We start from the raw sequence: 20,898 nt of genomic DNA, 5'->3' as shown, positions 1-20,898 counted from the left end.
CAGCTGTTTTAAACAGACCAACAACCTTCAAGAATGGTGCCGGTCAAGTGCACTCCACATCAATGTGGAAAAGACAAAGGAGCTGATCATCAATGGCAACAACTTACCAATGTCCCAACCACTCTCTCTGAACGACCAACCAGTGGAGGTGGTTGAGTGTTTCAAATACCTAGGGACACAAATTGATAACAAGCTGAGTTTTACAGAGAATGCTGCCAGCGCCTGTTTTTAATCAGGAAATTGAAGGGGTTTTGGGTCAGCAGCTTGGTGGAGAGCATCCTCACGTTCAATATGACAGTCTGGTATGGTAATCTGAGCATGAGGAGCAAAAGCAAACTGACCAGAATAGTAAACACAGCTAGCAAAATAATTGGTCGACCACAGGCACATTTGAGCAGTCTGTTCCACAAGGCAACCAAAAAGAAGGCACTGGCTGTCGTTAGCAACCCCTCCCACCCTCTACACACTCAGTTTGAGAGGCTTCCCTCTGGCCGGCGCTACAGAATGCCCATGGCCCAGAAGAACATGTTCAAACATTAATTTGTTTCTTGTGGTGTTGGACTACTAAATGCAAAGTAAATTGTGTCGGTGTATGTACTTATCTATCCAGTGCAGTTGGGACAGCGGTCGGTTGTGAGTGAATGTATTAATGTCCTCTATATTTTTAGTGTATGCAACATGATGGACTGACTGGTTTAAATGTGTATAATGTGAGAATGTATGTGTATGTGATCCTTTTAAGGGACGGTGATGCCAAAGAAAAATGTCCATCCTGGATGGACAATAAAGTTGTTTTCTATTCTATTCTATTGAAGATGTTAGAAGAACTGTCCACATTTACTTTTCGTCAGCCAACAAGATGATTAGGCTCAACAAACAGCAAAAGCACCAGCCTATGTCAATTTACTATCACCCATAGTACAAAAGTTGACCTATTCTATTGGTCAACTTGTCCTTCTGTGCGAGAAAGAACCCTATTCCAAACAGTCTGGGACAGTTGTGGGATGCGATAGATCCCAAATTAATACAACCACTCGCATCAAAACATTTTTTTAAAAGCAATGAGGCTGATGCAACAGATCAGAACGTTTAGCTTAAAATGTTGATAAACTATTAGGCTATTTCTTCAATTAACAATCAAACACCATTCTCAAAAGTGACCACAAATGCGATTATGCATGTAATGCTTTATTATAAAGGTGTTTTTTTTTTATGGTGAAAATTATCTTCCCCTATCTTGTGCCGCCTATGTATGCCAGTTAGGCTCTACACCAGTTATAAAGCGGATTAATGTGCTTGTCACGTCCTGACCAACAGAGGGAGTAGTTGTTTAGTATTTGGTCAGGATGTGGCAGAAGTTGTGTGTTGTATGTCGTTTCTATGTTAGTCTTGTGACTCCCGATCAGGAACAGCTGGATATCGTTGTTCCTGATTGGGAGTCATATATTAGGTGTGTGTTTTTCTCTTGGGGTTGTGGGTTGTTTTACACTGCTGTAAGTATCTATATAGCATGTAGAACTGTCGGTTTGGCCTTCGTTATTTTCTTGTTTTTTCCGTGTTCTCATTATTTAATAAATTATGATGTTGAGCACGCAATCCGCTGCGCCTTGGTCTTCTCTACAGTACGACAACCGTTACAGTGCTTCATTTTAAGAAGTTCTTTGGCCACTTTAGTTGTGATGCAAACCTTATCAAACATATAGGTCTATGGGCTAGGCTACATGAGGTGTTCGACTATGATTTGAAAAAGTCACAAAAAAAGGCATGTGCTGTTTCTGCTTTACTGCACACTTTGGGCATCATTCGCAAGTGATAATATATAATTCACAAGTGATAGGTTAATATTGTCACCCATCAGACTATTCTTAATTTAATATTGTCTTTACATATACTAAATAATATATGTGTAAAATTAGTTTTGATTTAGAGTGGACCATTATAATGCACCTGTCGTAGAAAAGGGGAATGGATGCATTTCCTGTGGTTCATTTTCATGTCAGCTAGCTAGGCTATACTCCTGTTGTGAAGTGAAGTAATGTGCTTAATATTAGGAAAGTTCAGAAAAAATATAGTAGGCCTAGCCTATAGAAAGCTGATGGGATCCTCCTATTTTTCATAGAGGCCATCACTCTGTTTTCTCACGCAATTGCAAAGCCTATAGAAATGTTGCACAACATGAGCTCTCAGGAAGTGTTTGATTTGATGTTTGATTACATTTTCATTGATGTCAGAGTGATTAGAGGGACAATAGAGTGCTGAGTACCAGGCAGTTAGCAAGCTTGGTCGGCTACTATTGACCATCAGCAGCATCAGAGCTTGGAGAAGCCTAGTTACTGTGACTAAACAGTCACGTAGAATTTGACTGTGGTCATTTTATTTATTTTTTATTTAACCAGGCAAGTCAGTTAAAAATAAATTCTTATTTACAATGACAGCGGGTTAACTGCCTTGTTCAGGGGCAGAATGACAGATTTTTACCTTGTCAGTTCAGGGATTCGATCTAGCAACCTTTCGGTTACTGGTCCAACGCTCTAACCACTAGGCTACCTGCCACCCCTACGAATGAGTCGTGACCGCCGGTGTGGCAGTAATACAGTCACCGTAACAGCCCTAGCCAGCCACGGGATGTTTTTTCCTCACTGTCAATGCCATTGAAACTATTTCTTTGAAGTTTTTCAATACATTTGAATATTTGTAGCTACTTTTTAAGTAAATACCTGCAGTCAACTTGTGCAATACGTTAGGAGATGAAGCAGATCACGTTCTTCATTTCACTTTATTTTACATTATGAAGCTTACTGTAGTTCCCCAGTTGAGTATTGACAGGGGTCGCATTTTATATAAGTAAAGTGTGTTTTTGATTCATTAGAGTAATCAGGGTGTGCAACTATAGTTTTCCGTCGCAGAAAATATATTAGTGCAACACATTCGGCAGGAAATAGCTTCATTTTCATCAGATGACAACATAAGTGCAACGCTATTTGGACTGCAGCCACACAAGTAAATGCTTCCAATGAAAAATCAAGCTCTTTTTTGCAAAAATGATGCATGGCCATCGTATTTCTAATGTTTATCATAGAACTAAATGTAGCCAGCTACATTTCCTAAAATTAATCTTGCATTTTACCAGAGAAAGTAGGCTGGGTACACTGAGAAATGTACCAGAGAAAAGTAACTACACATCAGTCAGAGCATTGTCTGCTGATAGAATGCTGTTCATGAATTCTCATCCGAGTGGAGAGGTGCAACTGAAGAACAAAATTTGTCTGATGCCGAGCAGAAATTGCAATAAGAAAATTTTAGATTTGCGTTTACAAAACGCAGCAAGAGATTTATGCGTTCTTTTTTTCCTGCGTGAAAAAAGAATTCTGCATTAACACAAGCCTTAAGATCAACTTGCTAGTTGTCTAAGTAAGTTACTGAATTAATAAGGTGACAGGGCATTGTAACGCGGGTCGTACAAAGGGGACCAAGGCGCGGCGTGTGAAGTGCTCAATTTACTTTTAATGAAACACTAATACAAAAACATACAAAGACGACCGTCAACAGTTCTGTCAGGTACAAGGAACAAAACTACCCACAAACCACAGGAAAAAAAACACCCCTACTAAATATGACCTCCAATTAGAGTCAACGAGGAGCAGCTGCCTCCAATTGAAGGTCAACCCAATAAACCCCAACCTAGAAATATAAAACAAACACAACACCCCCTGTCACGCCCTGACCACTCTACCATAGAAAATAACAACTTATATTGGTCAGGACGTGACAGTACCCTCCCCCAAAGGTGCAGACTCCGAATGCAAACTAAACAACAAAAAAAACACAAAAACAACCCCAAACCTAAAGGGAGGGAAGGGAGGGTGAAAAAATGTCTATGGCGGCGGCTCTGGTTCCGGCCGTAGTACCCCCACCGCCCGCTGATCCCCCCGCTTCTGTTTGTCCGGAGGAACCAGACCATGGATCATCTTCGGAGGCTTCGGACCGCCAACCGCCGCCGAAGACTCTGGGCTAAAAGCCGCCGCCGAGGGCTCTGGGCTGCAGACCACCGCTGAGGGCCCTGGGTTGCAGACCACCGCTGAGGGCCCTGGGTTGCAGACCACCGCTGAGGGCCGAGTGCTCACAGCAGGCACTGGCTGGACCGGGTTATGGATGCGCATTGGAGGGAGAGTGCGTGGAGCAGGAATCGGTCTCACCAGACTGGGAAGACGCACTAATGGCCGAGTGCTCACAGCAGGCACAGGACTTACTCGACTATGGTGGCGCACTGGAGGGAGAGTGCGAGGAGCAGGCACTGGACGTACTGGATTATGGAGGCGTACTGGAGAGAGACTGTGAGAAGCAGGCACATGCTCACTACAATAAGCACGGGGAGTTGGCTCAGGGCTCAACCCTGGCCCAGCCAAATTACCCGTGTGCCCCCCCAAAACAATTTGAGGCTGCCTCTCGTTCTTCCCCGGTAGGCTCCGATATCTCTCAATGACTTGCCCCCAAGTCCAGTTTCTCCTCTCCATCCATTCCATGTATGACCAGGTGTCCATCTCTGCCTGGGCACGCCGCTTGATCCAGTCATGGTGGGTAGTTCTGTAACGCGGGTCATACAAAGGGGACCAAGGCACGGCGTGTGAAGTGCTCATAATTTACTTTTAATGAAACACTAATACAAAAACGACCGTCAACAGTTCTGTCAGGTACAAGGAACAAAACAGAAAACAACTACCCACAAACCACAGGAAAAAACACCCCTACTAAATATGACCTCCAATTAGAGGCAACGAGGAACAGCTGCCTCCAATTGAAGTTCAACCCAATAAACCCCAACCTAGAAATAGACAAACTAGAAATCCAACATAGAAATAGAAAACATAGAACAAACACACAAACACCCCCTGTCACGCCCTGACCACTCTACCATAGAAAATAACAACTTATATTGGTCAGGACGTGACAGGCATCATATTGTGTCAGCTTTCTGCCATGTTTGAGAGGTCAAAGCCCTTTGGATGAGTTATATGTACAGCTGCCACTGATATCTTTTGATTTCCTTTTTTTTGTTTTTTTCTCCTCTCCCTTCTTGGCTCGTTTGCTCCTACCCCAACTTCTCTGAGCAGAAAAGTCAGGCCCATTGCCCTAGTGACTCCAGACTCCACACAGAAACAGGGTGAACACACAATGCTTCAGAGTCAGTACTGTTCTTCCTTCAGACAAGCATGAGTCAATATTTTGTTCATTTGCACAATGTCTCTCGTTCACATATGCTTGTAAATGTCCAAACTCACCAACAATTATATTTGGTAGCTCCTATCTATATATGTATAACTTTATGAGCTGGATTGCCTGTCTTTGCAATTTGTTTATTTTCTTATGCATATTTAGCTAGCAGCCTCTCTGGAAATTCGCTATTACTTATGCTAATTTTGTTAGCATTCTGGTAACAGACACCCAATAGTATTTTTGGTGCCCCCTTGTGTACTAATCTGGTAATACCTTAAATCCCTGGCTAAGAGAAGGACGGTATGACCTTATGAAAATCTGGATACCGCCCAACCCTAGTTTCACATTACTTTTCCTTCCCACTGAGAGAGAGATGGAGGGGTTGGAAGGACAGAGGGGTAGAGGGATGCAGGAGGTAAAAGAGGGTAGCAGAGAGGGCTCTTTTATCATCCAAGCAACTGTAATTGTCAGGGGTCAATCTAGCTTCAGTGGCCCTTCCTTTATTGTTATCTCTTTCTTTTAAGGGGTAAAGTAAAGGGATAAAGTAAACAGAGGCATTTTCCAAGGTGCACGGGATGGGTGTGTTAGTTGTGTTTATAGAAAATGTTTGCTGGGACTGTGGCCTAGTACTGCATATAGCTGAGTTTTAACATTTTATTTTTGGGTTGAACTGTTCCCTCTGTTCTCTGCAGAAAAGTAAAGTAGGGCACTAACCACAGCATTTGATCTACATAGAAACCCTGAAAAAGGGGACAAAACACCCACTTTTTCATTCCATTAGCTGCAGGGCTGTGCACAGTCCTTTTGGGGGGCATGTGCTCAACCCAACAAAAGAAAACACTCAAACGCTGTCACAGACTCGTTAAGCAATTATTACAAGAGGGGAATGCAGCACAATCTGATGAGTAAAGTATTTTCCTAAACAATTTTGAAGTGGAAATGCTGCACTTATTAATAATGGCCAACACTATTCCAGTTAAAATAGACGATTGTAAGAAATACTGTAACCTACTATTACTATTTCCAACCCAACTCCACTTGTTGCCATGCGCAAACAATCACTGTGCAATTGTAGCCTGTCATTACAGCCATAAACGGTTATGCATTTTCTAAGTGCAAGATAGGCTACAGAAATAAACTGTGTTTTATACCTGCATTTGGTGCTGAAAGTCATTCATGTTAGCAGACAATTTCAACTAGAGATATATCATGTCACTTCTCTGGAGTCCAAAGCAAGCAAAATCATACGGCCTAATTGGTAACGGAGGTTGCAGGATTGGATGGAAAGCATGTTCTGTCTGCATCACCCCATCAGCCTGCCTGGAGTATGCTCGTTGCCAGCGAGGTAGTGACAAAAACTTTGTTGAATCTCAAGCTAACGATAGCAACGCCACAACTAGCAAGATTAGCATTAGCTCTGAGAGCACCAACGACAGTTCAACACTGTTCCTCTCCGCAGCCACTTCCAATTCTTCTGGCATGCTTGCTACTCTCCTCCGGGAAATTCAAGATGGTAAAAAAGGTCTTTCACTAAAAATGTACAAGAAATCGGCTGAACTTCATTCTTCCTTTGATGGCCTGAAATCCTCCCTGAATGATGTGCTTTTGAGAGCAACTGAGGCTGAGTTGCACATCAGCACCATTGAAGATACCATCACATGACATGACCAGGTGATCAAACAGCTACAGAAGGACAATACCTATCTCAAAAACAAGGTGGACCAGATGGAGAACCAGAGCAGATGTAGCAACATCCATGTGGTGGGATTGAAGGAGGACAGCGAGGGCCTTGGTCCCATCGTTTCTTCACTAAGTGGATCCCTGATGTCCTGGGCATAAACAACTTCACCAAGCCACTAGAAATCGAACGTGCCAACAGAACCTTGATGCCAAAACCCACACCAGATAAGCCCACACGGTTCCTCCATTTCCAGGAAAGGGAGAAGATACTGTGACTTGAAAGAGCCAAAGGGGACATCACCGTTGCTGGCAAGAGGGTCTGTCTTTTCCCGGATATGAGCGCTGATCTCGCAAGTCGTCGCAAGCAGTTCACGCCAGCCACCATAGACCTGAAGGAGAAGAATATCACTGACTACCTCATTCACCCCACGCGGATGAAAGTTCAGTACAATGGCCGATGCCATCTCTTCGACACGCCGAGAGAAGAACTGAACCGCGTTTGAATTACAAAGGTATATCGGTGGAATTTGGCGCAGTTTATTGGATTTATCTTGTTTTTGCTGTCCTGGGACTGAACTGCTAATGTCTATTTTGAATTTGGAAGTGATTACTCCACGATTTGGCCGCTACATGTGAGTGGGACAGTTTCAGTTACTGTTACTGAGTTCTATAACACTCGTTATTATGGGACATTTACGGGAGAGTATATTCTGGTGTTGATATTGACTGGGCGACGCAAAAATCAGTAGGCCTAGGCCTATTGCTTTTTCCCTCATTTATATTTCTCCTCTTCTCCTGAAAAGAGACTGAAGCGGCCCTTATCGTTGACAGTAAAATATTCAGCATAGAGAGCTCGTAGGTTTTAGTTTGTCAAAGTTTAGTTAGTAAGAGCAAGATGGAAAGCGAGCAACAAATGTATCTCTACAAATGTTTTTATGATTGATTGTTGTTTTAGTCCAACAATCGGGTTGGGTTTTTTCTATGGTAAATGTTGTTTCCTTCCTAAAGAGACACATAGGTCACTTCAGTATTACCTCATTATTTTCATAATAGTGTATACCATTGTTATCTGTTTGAAACCCAGCCCATGCTTAATCCACTAAAATAGGTCACATTATACTAAAAGGTCTTAACAGCCCGGTTAAGAGGAAACGAGTGTATACATACTGTACCTTAAGAAATGAAAGGCTGACATTGTGTTCATTTTACAGCCAGTAAACACAAGAAATTAAAGAGAGAATGGGTGGGACAAGTTCTTGCGTCTTCTTTTAACTCCAAAGCAAGAGGAGCCGCAAAGTAGAAACATCCCCTTTTGTGTCAGCAACACCATATACGATCACTCAGGCAGGTTTGTTTTTGTGCAGGGACATATGCTCCCAAACTTTGATGACCATATGTTTATTCAGAATGTCTTCCTTCAGATTGCTCAAGCACCAGGATGGCCACTGGCTGGAGGAGATTGAAATGTTTGTTTAGATACAGTTCTTGACAGGTCCTCTGATAAAACCTCCCCTCTTACAAAAGCCGCCAAACTCACCATGTCATTCATGAAGGATTTCAATTTACTAGACGCTTGGAGATAGAGGCACCCACAGTATAGGGACTACTGTTTTTATTCACACCCACACACAACACACACACACACACACATAGCCTTTTGCTATAAACCCAACTGTTTCACAAATTGTTAGATACTGAATATCTCCCCAGATTGCTTACTGACCATTCTCTGGTATTATCACTCTCCATCCCTACCAAGGTAAATGGAGCATATAAATGGAAAATAAATTCTACTCTTGAAGCAACCTGAATGTTGTGCATCCATCGACGAGCAGATTCATATGTTTTTCTTTGACAAACAAACCCTCTGCTCCTGACAGTTTCATTCTTTGGGACGCATTGAAAACCTATCTGATGGGACAAATCATTGCCTTTACTAAAGGGTTGAAGAGAAAACACGGTGCTGGAATAGATGTCCTTGAATCTGACATTCTTGAGCTCGATAAAAACCTACCAAAGACGCCCGACTAAAGACCTGTACAGGCTCTTGGTAAATAAAAAAACTGCAATATAGTACGCTGAACACATATCAAACTGAGAGGGCCATTCCTAGATCAAAACAGCGACCCTACGAACTTGGAGAGAAAGCTCATATAGTATTGGAATGGCAACTGAAAACAGAGGAAAGTAAGACAATTCATGCTATAGAAACTCTTACTAATGAGATATCCTTACACCCTACTGAAATGAATGATACTTTGAAGAAATACTCTATACTTTCAGAGATCAGCTAATTTCTCTCCTCTCTCAACCTCCCATGCCAGAGGAGGACAGAGAGTGCCTGAGTGATCATTTCTCAGTCCCAGAATTGTTGGATGTTTAATGTTTACCTTCTAATAAATCTCCTGGGGCGGATGGTTTCCCCCCAGAGTTCTATAAAGAATTTAAGGAGCTATTGGTACCCTACCTTACGGAGGTACTTAAAAAACCCGGGAACCTCAACTGCTTTTCAGAGTCTTTTTCTGAAGATGTGATTACAGTGATTCACAAGAAAGGGGAAAACTCCCTAAAGTGCACCTCCTATTGGCCACCAAGATGCTATCTAAGAGACTTGGAGTCACGCCTCCCTCTGCTGGTCAACCCAGATCAGACTGGCTTCATAATTAATAGATTGTCCTCCAATAATCTCAGAAAAGTATTTGATACAAAAACAATACCTAATGTTGCAGTGTCCCGCAACACCGAAAAGGCCTTTTCTTTATCTTTTTTACAAAAGTTTGGTTTAGATATTGTGTTTTTAATCTTGATAAAATCACTCTCGTAAAGATAAGATCTCCTAAAACTAGGATTGCTATCAATGGGATTACTTCCTCTTCTTTCTCTCTCTATAGGGGGAACAGACAGGGTTTCCCTATTATCCCCCACTTCTTCGCCCTCGCCATTGAACCGTGGGCTGAGGCTATTACATACAGTGCCTTCAGAATCTGTGCTTTGAAATTCACTGCTCGACTGAGGGACCTTACAGATCATTTACAAATAATTGTATTCGTTGGGTACAGAGATGAGGTATTCATTCAAAAATTATGCTTATCTTATGTGACTTGTTGAGCACATTTTTACTCCTGAATTTATTTAGGCTTGCCATAACAAAATGGTTGAATACTTATTGACAGTTCAGCTTTTCATTTTTAATGAAGTTGTAAACATTTCGAAAAAACATAATTCCACTTTGACATTATGGGGCATTGTGTGTAGGCCAGTGAAAAAAAATCTCAATTGAATCCATTTTAAATTCAGGCTGTAACACAACAAAATGTGGAAAAAGTCAAGTAGTGTGAATACTTTCTGAAGGCACTGAACATGGCTTTGAGTTTGGGCTATCAGTTTTTGTGGACGACCGTATCTTGTTTCTAACGAACCCAGAACATTCCCTCTCTCACTTGCAGAACCTATTAGAGTGTTATAGTTCATTTTCTGGATACAAGATACATTTAAAGAAAAGTGAAATTTGACCTTTGTCTGTGTTTGACCATCATACCATCAAGCATAATGCTTTAAAATATTTGGGCATATTGATGGATGGTAACCTGAAGAACCTCTATAAACTCAATTTGGCCAGCTTGTTGCCGAAGGTGGAGGGTGACCTGTGTAAATGGAAGGACTTGCCACTCATTTTACTGCGTAGAATTCATGTAATTCAAACGAATGACCTTCCCATGTTTCCATATTTGTTTAAATCTCTCCCCATCCCTGTACCCGCAGCATTCTTTTTCCCTCTCAACAAGCTGACTAGACACTATCTGGCACAGTAAAACGCCTAGGGTTAGCCAGGACAAACTGACCCTTGATTACGGTCAAGGGGGCTTAAACCTCCCTAATTTTAGAATGTATTACTGGGTTGTGCAGTCTAGACAATGGCCCTTCGCCCTCATGGTTGAACTTTCAAAGGTTTCATGTACATGAGGACACTGGGGCATATTTGTTTTACAAATGGGACATGAAATCTATAAAAACTATCACAGACAACCCTTTAATTATACATTCCGTCCTGACTTGGTTTAAACTGCATGAGCTGTTCAGACGAGAGGGATTTACCTCCCCTAAAACCACTCTATGGAACAATAGATTGCTTCCAATGTTTCTCCAGAACAGTAACTTTAGATCATGGCCTGATAAGGGTATTACTCTTCTGAAACATTGTTATGAGGAGGGAATTCTTATGTCCTTTGAACTGCTGAAACAGCAATACCACTTGTCTAACAAGGACATCTTTAGTTACCTACAACCTAATTTTATCAGGGTGAATCTCAAGGGCCAGTGGAACATACCTACGATGTCACCTATTGAACAATGCCATGCAGGCCAACCACTGTTCAAGACCATTTCCTATGTTTACGATCTATTTATGTCAGGATTACCACTGCCTGAGTTAGATAGACCCTGAATTAGATGGGAATTAGATGGAAAAAGATATCTGGGTATCAATCTTGATGAGGGGTTATGGAGTGACCTATGCAGGGATGGTGTTACATCCACATTGAACTCCAGATGCAGACGGATAGTTTAACTTTCTCCATCAGCTCTATATCACCCCATCTAGACTGCACAGGTTCCACCCTGGTATCTCCTCCCTAATTTTTAGATGAACAGTAGATGAAGGAACATTCCTCAATTCAACTTGGCAGATGTTGCCATATCCTCAATCCATGGGGTTGCATTCCCCTTCGACCCAGAGGTTTGTGGGTAACTTTACTTGCTGGGTAACTTTACTAATTCCGATCTTAAGCAAAGCCACACTATAAAGCAGAAATATTACTAGCAATTGCCATAACATGTATTGCCTTAAAATGGAAAGCAGATACCCTGCTGCCAATTGGAATGCGACTATCCAAAGTTACTAGTTGTATCCCACTGGAGAAAATGACTTATTCGTTGAGGAACAAGTCAGAAACATTTTAAAGAATTTGGCAACCCTTTATTGATTTTATGGAGAATCTCCCCTCACATCCCATTGATTGCATCTCTGTATAATCCTCATCTAATGTTTCACACTCAATGTGCAATATGTAGCCTCCTACATGTGACTGTGTGAGCCAATGTCTCATTTATTTTTTATTTTATAAGGTTATTGTCATATTGTTATATTGTTGTCAAATGTCTTTTTTTTCCATTTTTGAGTAAATTATATCACCACCGAAAAGGGGCATTTGCTCGACATAGGTAGAGCCCTATCTGTGCACGTGCCTGATTTAGCTGCAACCTGCTAAGAAGACGGGGCAGGTAGAGAAATAGCCTGTGTTTGTGTTTGTGATGGAGATTGTGTTTCCCACAGTCAATTATTATTCTCATACAGAAACACTGAGGCTCTAGTTCTAGGCTGCAGGGTTCTGCTGATCAATCTTCATGAAGACTGTGGGGTTGAAACATTTTCCCTGGACTTTAAAGTAATACATCTGATGCTGTTAAGCCGGCCTTTGAAAATGAATGAATACACAGCAAGAGAATACAGTATTAGCTCCAGCTTTGAACTGCGCTAAGAAGTACAACACAGAGTCAAAGAGACAACCAGTTATTTTGAACATGAACTAAACTAAACTTGTTCCGCAATTTCTAAATCACAGATCTCTCCCTGGAATAAAATAAACACTGTGCATTTCCAATAGCAGTCTGCGTGTCAGTATCAAAAGCTGTAATTCTTATAGGCAGCTATCCAAGACAAACAACAACTCAGAAATGATGGATATCTGCATTTCCACCATGAATTAAAAAGAAGTCCTTCGACTAGGAAATACGTCTGCTTAACCTATTCCTCCTTTCTAATTTGGAGTGCCTGATCCATTGGCCGTTGAAGGTATAAAAAATATATATACATTACAGGATATGCAACCGCAAAAAGAAACATTACTATCGAGCTAAATCTATTCCTCTGATATGTGAGCCAGTCTTGCATTAGTGGCAGTAGGTTGAGCTCCTCCTCCATAGTGAGTGACAGCCCTCAGGTGGAGGGTACAGCAGGTGTGTTAATGGGTAGGAGGATCTATCTGGAATATGAAATATGTATGGCCATATCAGCCCTGAGGCCAGAACCTACTGCTGTATGGAGCCCCCCAGACATTCTCCCTCTCTCTGAGATAATCACGACTGGTAGTCTTTCTATATACCTGCAGAGCAGATCCCCAACCCTGCCCTCAACCTCCAAGAAAGCATCATGCATTTCAGTTATTTATGTTCTGTTGCAATCACGGTGTTAGTTTTACAAATCTGGCCTGGTTTTCCAGTAGTGATAGAACTTTTACGAGTGTTTCCATGTTATGATATGTGATAAATCAAGTAGAGTTTTTTGTAAATTATGAGGAACATAAACACCAGTCTCTTGAATCAAGTAATGTAGCAGCAGTATACCATGGCTGTAGAACCTCTTGGTAAATACCACCACGACTCACCACGATGAGTGAAAGGAGGAGAGAAGGAGACAGAGAGAAATATCGATTACCACTGGGCACACACTGGTTGAATGAACATTGTTTCCACATAATTTCAATGAAATTACGCTGAACCCGTGTGGAATAAACATGGAATTGAAGTCTGTGCCCAGTGATTTGGGATGCCACTCAGGTGATTTAAAGGAAGGCATCACAACTACTGTAGGTGAATGATGACTGTGGTTGCCCTCAGTGTGTTGGTGCAACTTGGACCAGAGGAGCACAAACAAAAGGCAGAGGCACACAGTCAGATTAAATAGAGACTACATGACAGTTTTCTATTGTTTTATTCCGATGCAGGATTGACTCACTCCTTGCTCTTGATTGGGTAGTTGTCAGGAAGCACAGGTCCTGTTTTCTCATTACATTATGTGTGGCTTAAGAACACTGAATTCATGCATTAACATGTTGAAGGGTTACCCAGTTGGTTCTTAATATATAATAATGGTGAAGGAAAGTATTCAGATAAAGCAAGCTGCTGAAAGTTCCTAAAACAGTGATGTCTTGTTTACTCAGATTCTGAGTAGCTGGGCTGACTCTCGGATCCAGCCATTTCATGGCTATATTGGACAGGCAGTGATAAAGGCCACCTCTGGAGGAACATTACCATTTACATAGTCACATTAAGACTATCAGAAACATCTGTATCTGAACAGTTTGATTAATAATATGTAGCCTAATGGAGATAGATAGACAGACAGTGGAGAGAGAGAGAGTGAATACATGAGATTCCACAATAAATTATTAATGATTGCCTTTTGATATTAAAGGAGAGAATTATGAAGTTGGCGTTACATGATTAACGATTTAATGAAGAAACACTGGATTCATAAGATTCATACTGAAACAAATAAACTACAAAGAGATTTCTCTGCTTCACTGATTCCCTGGTTGAATTGGGAGTGACTGGTGGTAACTGGTGTTAATGGCTTCTCGGTGACAGTCTGTGGCTGGTGGTAGGTGGGTGATTAGTAGGCAGTGTGGGTAATTGGGTGTGTGCATCCTTGATGGTTGAGTAGAGGAGACTACTAAGAACATTTCTTCTCTGGAGGACAGACATGCCATACTGGCCTGACAGGGCAAAGGAAAAAAGTATCTGCTGCAACTGTAGCCTCTGATTTAATAGGGCCATCGAAAGTTTTCAGCTATTTAAGGTATGCTTTTACATGCACCCACTATCAAAAAAACATTTAACAAATCAGAAAAAAATGTAAGCATTTCATTTATATATTTTCCACAGCACACATTGATTGAGTTGTTCTGTTTCCCTTTCTTGTTTTCAGGGCAGAGAATTCTTCACCACAAAAGCAGCGTTCTCGAGACAGTAGTGCTTATCAACCCTTCAGATGCAGCTGTCAGCACTGAGGTAAGTACATTCCATAAGTACGTAAGTGGTCTAAGGCACTGCAATGCTTGAGGCGTCACTACAGATCCGGGTTCGAACCCAGGCTGTGTTGCATCCGGCCGCAACCAGGAGACCCATGAGGCGACACACAATTGGCCCAGCGTCGTCTGGGTTAGGGGAGGGCTTGGCCGGCCGGGATGTCCTTGTCCCATTGCGCTCTAGCGACTCCTGTGGCAGGCCGGGCACATGCACGCTGACACGGTCGCCAGTTGTACGGTGCTTCCTCCCACACAATGGTACGGCTGGCTTCTGGGTTAAGCGAGCAGTGTGTCAAGAAGCAGTGCGGCTTGGCAGGGTCCTGTTTCAGAGGATGCATGGCTCTCGACCTTCGCCTCTCCTGAGTCCATACGGGAGTTGCAGCGATGGGACAAGACTGTAACAACCAATTGGATATCACGAAATTGGGGAGAAAAAGGGCTATATATATATATATATATATTAAAAAAAGAAGTGGGGGGGCCATAATACAAAAATGTTAACAATTATTATAAATTATTTTAGTGGGTAGATCAGCTTTAACATTGCAGATGTATTGTGGCTTCCATCAATGTAATTGTCTGCATCATTTCCAATCACCCATATAGATTTTTGTAAATATATACAGTGCATTGGACACAAAGGTTTGGACACACCTACTCATTCAAGGGTTTTTCTTTATTTTTACTATTTTCTACATTGTAGAATAATAGTCAATACATCAAAACTATGAAATAACACACATGGAATCATGTAGTAACCAGAAAAGTTATATTTTATATAATGTAGTAACCAAAAAATCTATTTTATATTTGAGATTCTTCAAAGTAGCCACCCTTTGCCTTGGTGACAGCTTTGCACTCTCGTGGCATTCTCTCAACCAGCTTCACCTGGAATGATTTTCCAACAGTCTTAAAGGAGTTCCCACATATGCTGAGTAATTGTTGGCTGCTTTTCCTTAACTCTGCGGTCCAACTCATCTCAAACCATCTCAATTGGGTTGAGGTTTTGTGTTTGTGGAGGCCAGGTCATCTGATGCAGCACTCCATCACTCTCCTTCTTGATCAAAGAGCCCTTACACAGCCTGGAGGTGTGTTGGGTCATTGTCCTGTTGAAAAACAAATAATAGTCCCACTAAGCGCAAACCAGGGATGGTGTATCACTGCAGAATGCTGCGGTAGCCATGGTGGTTAAGTGTGCCTTGAATTCTAAATAAATCAAAGACAGTGCCCCAGCAAAGCACCCACACCATCACACCTCCTCCTCCATGCTTCACGGTGGGAACCACACATGCGGAGATCATCCGTTCACCTACTCTGCGTCTCACAAAGACACTGCGGTTGGAACCAGAATTCTCAAATTTGGACTCATCAGACCAAAGGACAGATTTCCACCAGTTTAATGTCCATTGCTCATGTTTCTTGGCCCAAGCAAGTCTTTTCTTCTTATTGGTGTCCTTTAGTAGTGGTTTATTTGCAGCAATTCGACCATGAAGGCCTGATTCACGCAGTCTCCTCTGAACAGTTGATGATTATGTGTCTGTTATTTGAACTCTGTGAAGCATTTATTTGGGCTGCATTTGGGTCTTTTACCAAATAGGGCTATCTTCTGTATCCTTCTTAATGCGTTTGAGCCAATCAGTTGTGTTGTGACAAGGTTGTGACAAGGTTGTCACAACACAACTGATTGGCTCAAACGCATTAAGAAGGAAATAAATTACACAAATTAACTTTTAACAAAGCACACCTGTTAATTTAAATGCATTCCAGGCGACTACCTCATGAAGCTGGTTGAGAGAATGCCAAGAGTGTGCAAAGCTGTCATCAAGGCAAAGGGTTGCTACTTTGAGTATTTGTTTAACACTTTTTTGGTTACTACATGATTTCATATGTTATTTCAAAGTTTTGATGTCTTCACTATTATTCTACAATGTAGAAAATAGTAAAAATAAAGAAAAGCCCTGGAATGAGTAGCTGTGTCCAAACATTTGACTGGTACTGTATATACAGTTTTATATATTACCCTTTATTATTTTCTCCTAACCCTACCACCCCTTCCCTAAAAGAGTAAACTAATGGACAACAACACTTAGGCATCTACTTCCAGCTTATAGAAAATATATACAGTGCATTCGGAAAGTATCCAGACCCCGTGACTTTTTCCAAGTTTTGTTAAGTTACAGCCTTATTTTAAAATGGATCAAATAGTTTTTTTCTCTCATCAAGCTGCACACAATACTCCATAATGACAAAGCAAAAACAGGTTATTAGACATTTTTGCTAATTTAAAAACTGAAATATTACATTTACATATATTACATTTACATCAGTACTTTGTTGAAGCACCTTTGGCAGTGATTACAGCCTCGAGTCTTCTTGGGTATGACGCTACAAGCTTGGCACACCTGTATTTGGGGAGTTTCTCCCATTCTTCTCTGCAAATCCTCGCAAGCTCTGTCAGGTTGCATGGGGAGCGTCACTGCACAGCTAGTTTCAGGTCTCTCCAGAGATGTTCAGTCAGGTTCAAGTCCGGGCTCTGGCTGGGCCACTCAAAGACATTCAGAGACTTGTCCCGAAGCCAGTCCAGCGTTGTCTTGGCTGCGTGCTTAGGGTCGTTGTCCTGTTGGGTGGTGAACCTTCGCCTCAGTCTGAAGTTCTGAGCGCTCTGGAGCAGGTTATCATCAAGGATCTCTCTGTACTCTGCTCCATTCATCCTTCTCTCAATCTTGACTAGTCTCCCAGTTCCTGCCACTGAAAAACATCTCCACAGCATGATGCTGCCACTACCATGCTTCACCGTAGGGATGGTGCCAGCTTTCCTCCAGATGTGACGCTTGGCATTGAGGCCAAATAGTTCAATCTTGGTTTCATCAGACCAGAATATCTTGTTTCTCATGATCGGATTCCTTTAGGTGCCTTTTGGCAAAGTCCAAGTTGGGCTATAATGTGCCTTTTCTTGAGGAGTGGCTTCCGTCTGGCAACTCTACCATAAAGGCCAGATTGGTGGAGTGCTGCAGAGATGGTTGTCCTTCTGGAAGGTTCCCATCTCCACAGAGGAACTCTGGAGCTCTTTCAGAGTGACCATCGGGTTCTTGGTCACCTCCCTGACTAAGGCCCTCCTTCCCCGATTGCTCAGTTTGGCCGGGCGGCCAGCTCTAGGAAGAGTCTTGGTGGTTCCAAACTTCTTCCATTTAATGGAAGAATGCCACTGTGTTCTTGGGGACCTTCAATGCTGTAGACATTTTTTGGTACCATTCCCCTGACCTGTGCCTCGACACAATCCTGTCTCTGAGCTCTACGGACAATTCCTTTGACCTCATGGCTTAGTTTTTGCTCTGACATGCACTGTCAACTGTGGGACCTTATACAGACAGGTGTGTGCCTTTTCCAAAGCTGTATTTACCACAAGTGGACTCCAGTCAACTTGTAGACACATCTCAAGGATTATCAATGGAAACAGGCTGCACCTGAGCTGAATTTAGAGTCGCATAGCAAATAATGCAAATTATGCAAATAAGGTATTTCTGTTTTTTATTTTTAATACATTTGCAAAATTTCGAAAAACCTGTTTTCGCTTTGTCAATGTAGGGTATTGTGTGTAAAGTGATGAGGGAAAAACATATTTAATACATTTTAGAAGAAGGATTTAACATAACACAATTTGGAAAAGGGGAAGGGGTCTGAATACTTTCCGAATGCACTGTACATTTTCTACGAACACAGTATATTTTACAATAGTTATGTTTTGTTCAACTCCTCCCATCTGTCTCTGAACACCATCCAGTTTTGATTTATATTTGCCATATATTTTTCAACTGTGCTGTCATGTTTCACAAAAGTTCTGAACCTTTCTATTCTCATAAATTACATGTACAATATGTAGAATCTTTTTCTTTCTAACAGTATTATATTATTGATCGATTGACTATGACTTTTTAATAAAAAAGTAACACAATAAAATAACAATAACGAGGCTATATACAGGGGGTACTGGTACCGAGTCAATGTGCGGGGGTACAGGTTAGTCGAGGTAATTGTTCAGCCGTCTTATGGCTTGGGGGTAGAAGCTGTAAATCACCCAGCAGTGCTATTTGCAGAGGGGGACATAACTTGGCAGGGGGTCTGGGGGCCCTCCCATTTTGGGGGGCATCTAAAGCACATTTCCTGCATTTCTACACAATATAATATGACCCATGGCCCTTCTAGCCATCTCTATTTAGAACAACAAAAAGTAAGCAAAAATGCCCACAGTCATCAAGCTAGGTAAGAGATCATTAAATATGTTTAAGTGATTGATAAGACTAAACTAGATCCATGATAATGCACTAATTAATATTGTGTTGCACCTTTAACCAATAGCCTAACAAATGAACAACTCTTACAAATAAAATACAAATACAACTTTTGATTGTCTTTAAAACATCCTCTATATCAAATTTCAGCCAGACCGCCCAGCCAACCCGAGCCACCTACACGCCCGACCCCCACCAGTCTAGTCAATAACTCAACTTTCTCCCCAACACAACTTCCTTCCCATCTTTTTTTTATGCCTCAAAGGAAAGGTTTGGAAAACACCTAAACATTAACACACAGAAACAGTACACCCTCCATATAATTAATATCATAGGCCTAATAGTACTGTAGTGTTCTTTTTACTTGCACACAATATAGCTGGGTCACCCCGTCCTGCCCCTAGGGGTCCACGGCGACATAGCGCCACAGCCTAACACACCCCACTCAGCTTTAGGATCTTAGTGAAACATTCATTATTGGTTTCAGGTGTGTTAGCAGTACAGCAGACCCCCAGGGCCAGGACTGAGCAGCCCAGCAACTAGGAATTGCCTCAATCTCCCCTGACGTGGGCATGTTTTCAATATAGACTCCTTTTGTCATACAGTATTCCATATATGACATCCAGACTTTATGAAAGTTGCACAGTATACCCTTAATCTTAAAACAAATCTAGTGATACTGTACATAACTTCACATTTATTCGATACATTGTGGGTGGATAACCAACCTTCCAATTCATTTTGTATATATATTTTTTTATTTAACCTTTATTTAACGAGGTAAAACCTGTTGAGGGTTTTCTTGGATAATATAATGTATAAATGTACACCAAGGTAATTCTTTGAAAACCCGACTGAAATGGAGATAAAACTGAGTTATTACAAAGAAGGTCTTTCAACTGTGAGTTTTTCCAAAACCTTTGCCAGTACAGTCAGTTCATAAATGATAGGTTACACAGTTTCTTCTGTCTCCAGTATCAACATTTCAACGCAAACAAAAACAGGGAGAAGGGAGAATCTGTAGACATGCTGAGATTAAAGAATTGAGCCAGCCTTCAAGACCGCAACATATGCAAATATGTCCCCATTTGTGCTTTACACCTCCAGCAGAATAATACAGTTTCTGAGTGCATGATATTCAGTTTCACTGGCGTATAGCACATTCTATTGATGGTCTTAAACTGCAGTAATTTATGTCTGAGATTATATGAACATGACTGGGCATTCTAACATATCTGTATACATTCATCATCATCAATAGCGTCTCCCAGGTCTTCCTCACATTTTTGTTTGACATGTTTTGTGTCATCGGGAAAAACCTCTATCAACCCTTAATATAGTTTGGAAATCAACTTTAGAGGTTTGTCAGACTGCCTTAAAATAGCATCTGGCTTGTCCAGTGTTTGCTGTATAGAGAGAATAAAGTATTGTATCTGCAAAAATTCACCTCACAGACTGGTCTACCCTGGCTGCCTGACTCTGCTGAGACCCCAGTCACCATTTGATCCTACTAAAATGAGGCATGACAAAGAATTACCTTGGTGTACATTTATACATTATATTATCCAAGAATGTAATCAATGGTTCAATAATCGAAATGACCATTATTCCCAGATCCCAGACTGTAGCTTTAATCTTAAACTGCTACTGTAGGTCTACCCATCAATTCAAGATGGAACTTTGTATCATTCACTGAATATAATGCAAAATTCACTTGAGCTCCATACACTGGTCTTCCCTGGCTGTCTGACCCTGCTGGGACCCCTGTCACCATCTGATCCTGCTGGGACCCTTGTCACCATCTGATCCTGCTAAGACATGATGAGCATAGATCATTGCGGCGTGACTCA

General features: G+C 41.6%; 1 protein-coding gene across 1 annotated transcript in view; it reads left to right on the top strand.

Moving 5' to 3' along the window:
• LOC106562968 (microtubule-associated protein 1B) overlaps positions 1 to 20,898 on the top strand; it is a 53,731-nt gene that overhangs the window by 18,992 nt on the left and 13,841 nt on the right. Inside the window, exon 3 of the mRNA XM_014128121.2 lies at positions 14,660 to 14,742. Within this exon, the coding sequence (XP_013983596.2) occupies positions 14,660 to 14,742 (83 nt within the window). The remainder of the gene's footprint in view (positions 1 to 14,659; positions 14,743 to 20,898) is intronic.

Source organism: Salmo salar, chromosome ssa11, assembly GCF_905237065.1.
Source record: "Salmo salar chromosome ssa11, Ssal_v3.1, whole genome shotgun sequence".
Taxonomy (NCBI): Eukaryota; Metazoa; Chordata; class Actinopteri; order Salmoniformes; family Salmonidae; genus Salmo; species Salmo salar.
Note: the sequence above shows the minus strand (reverse complement) of the source record. Positions and strands in the feature narration are given on the sequence as shown.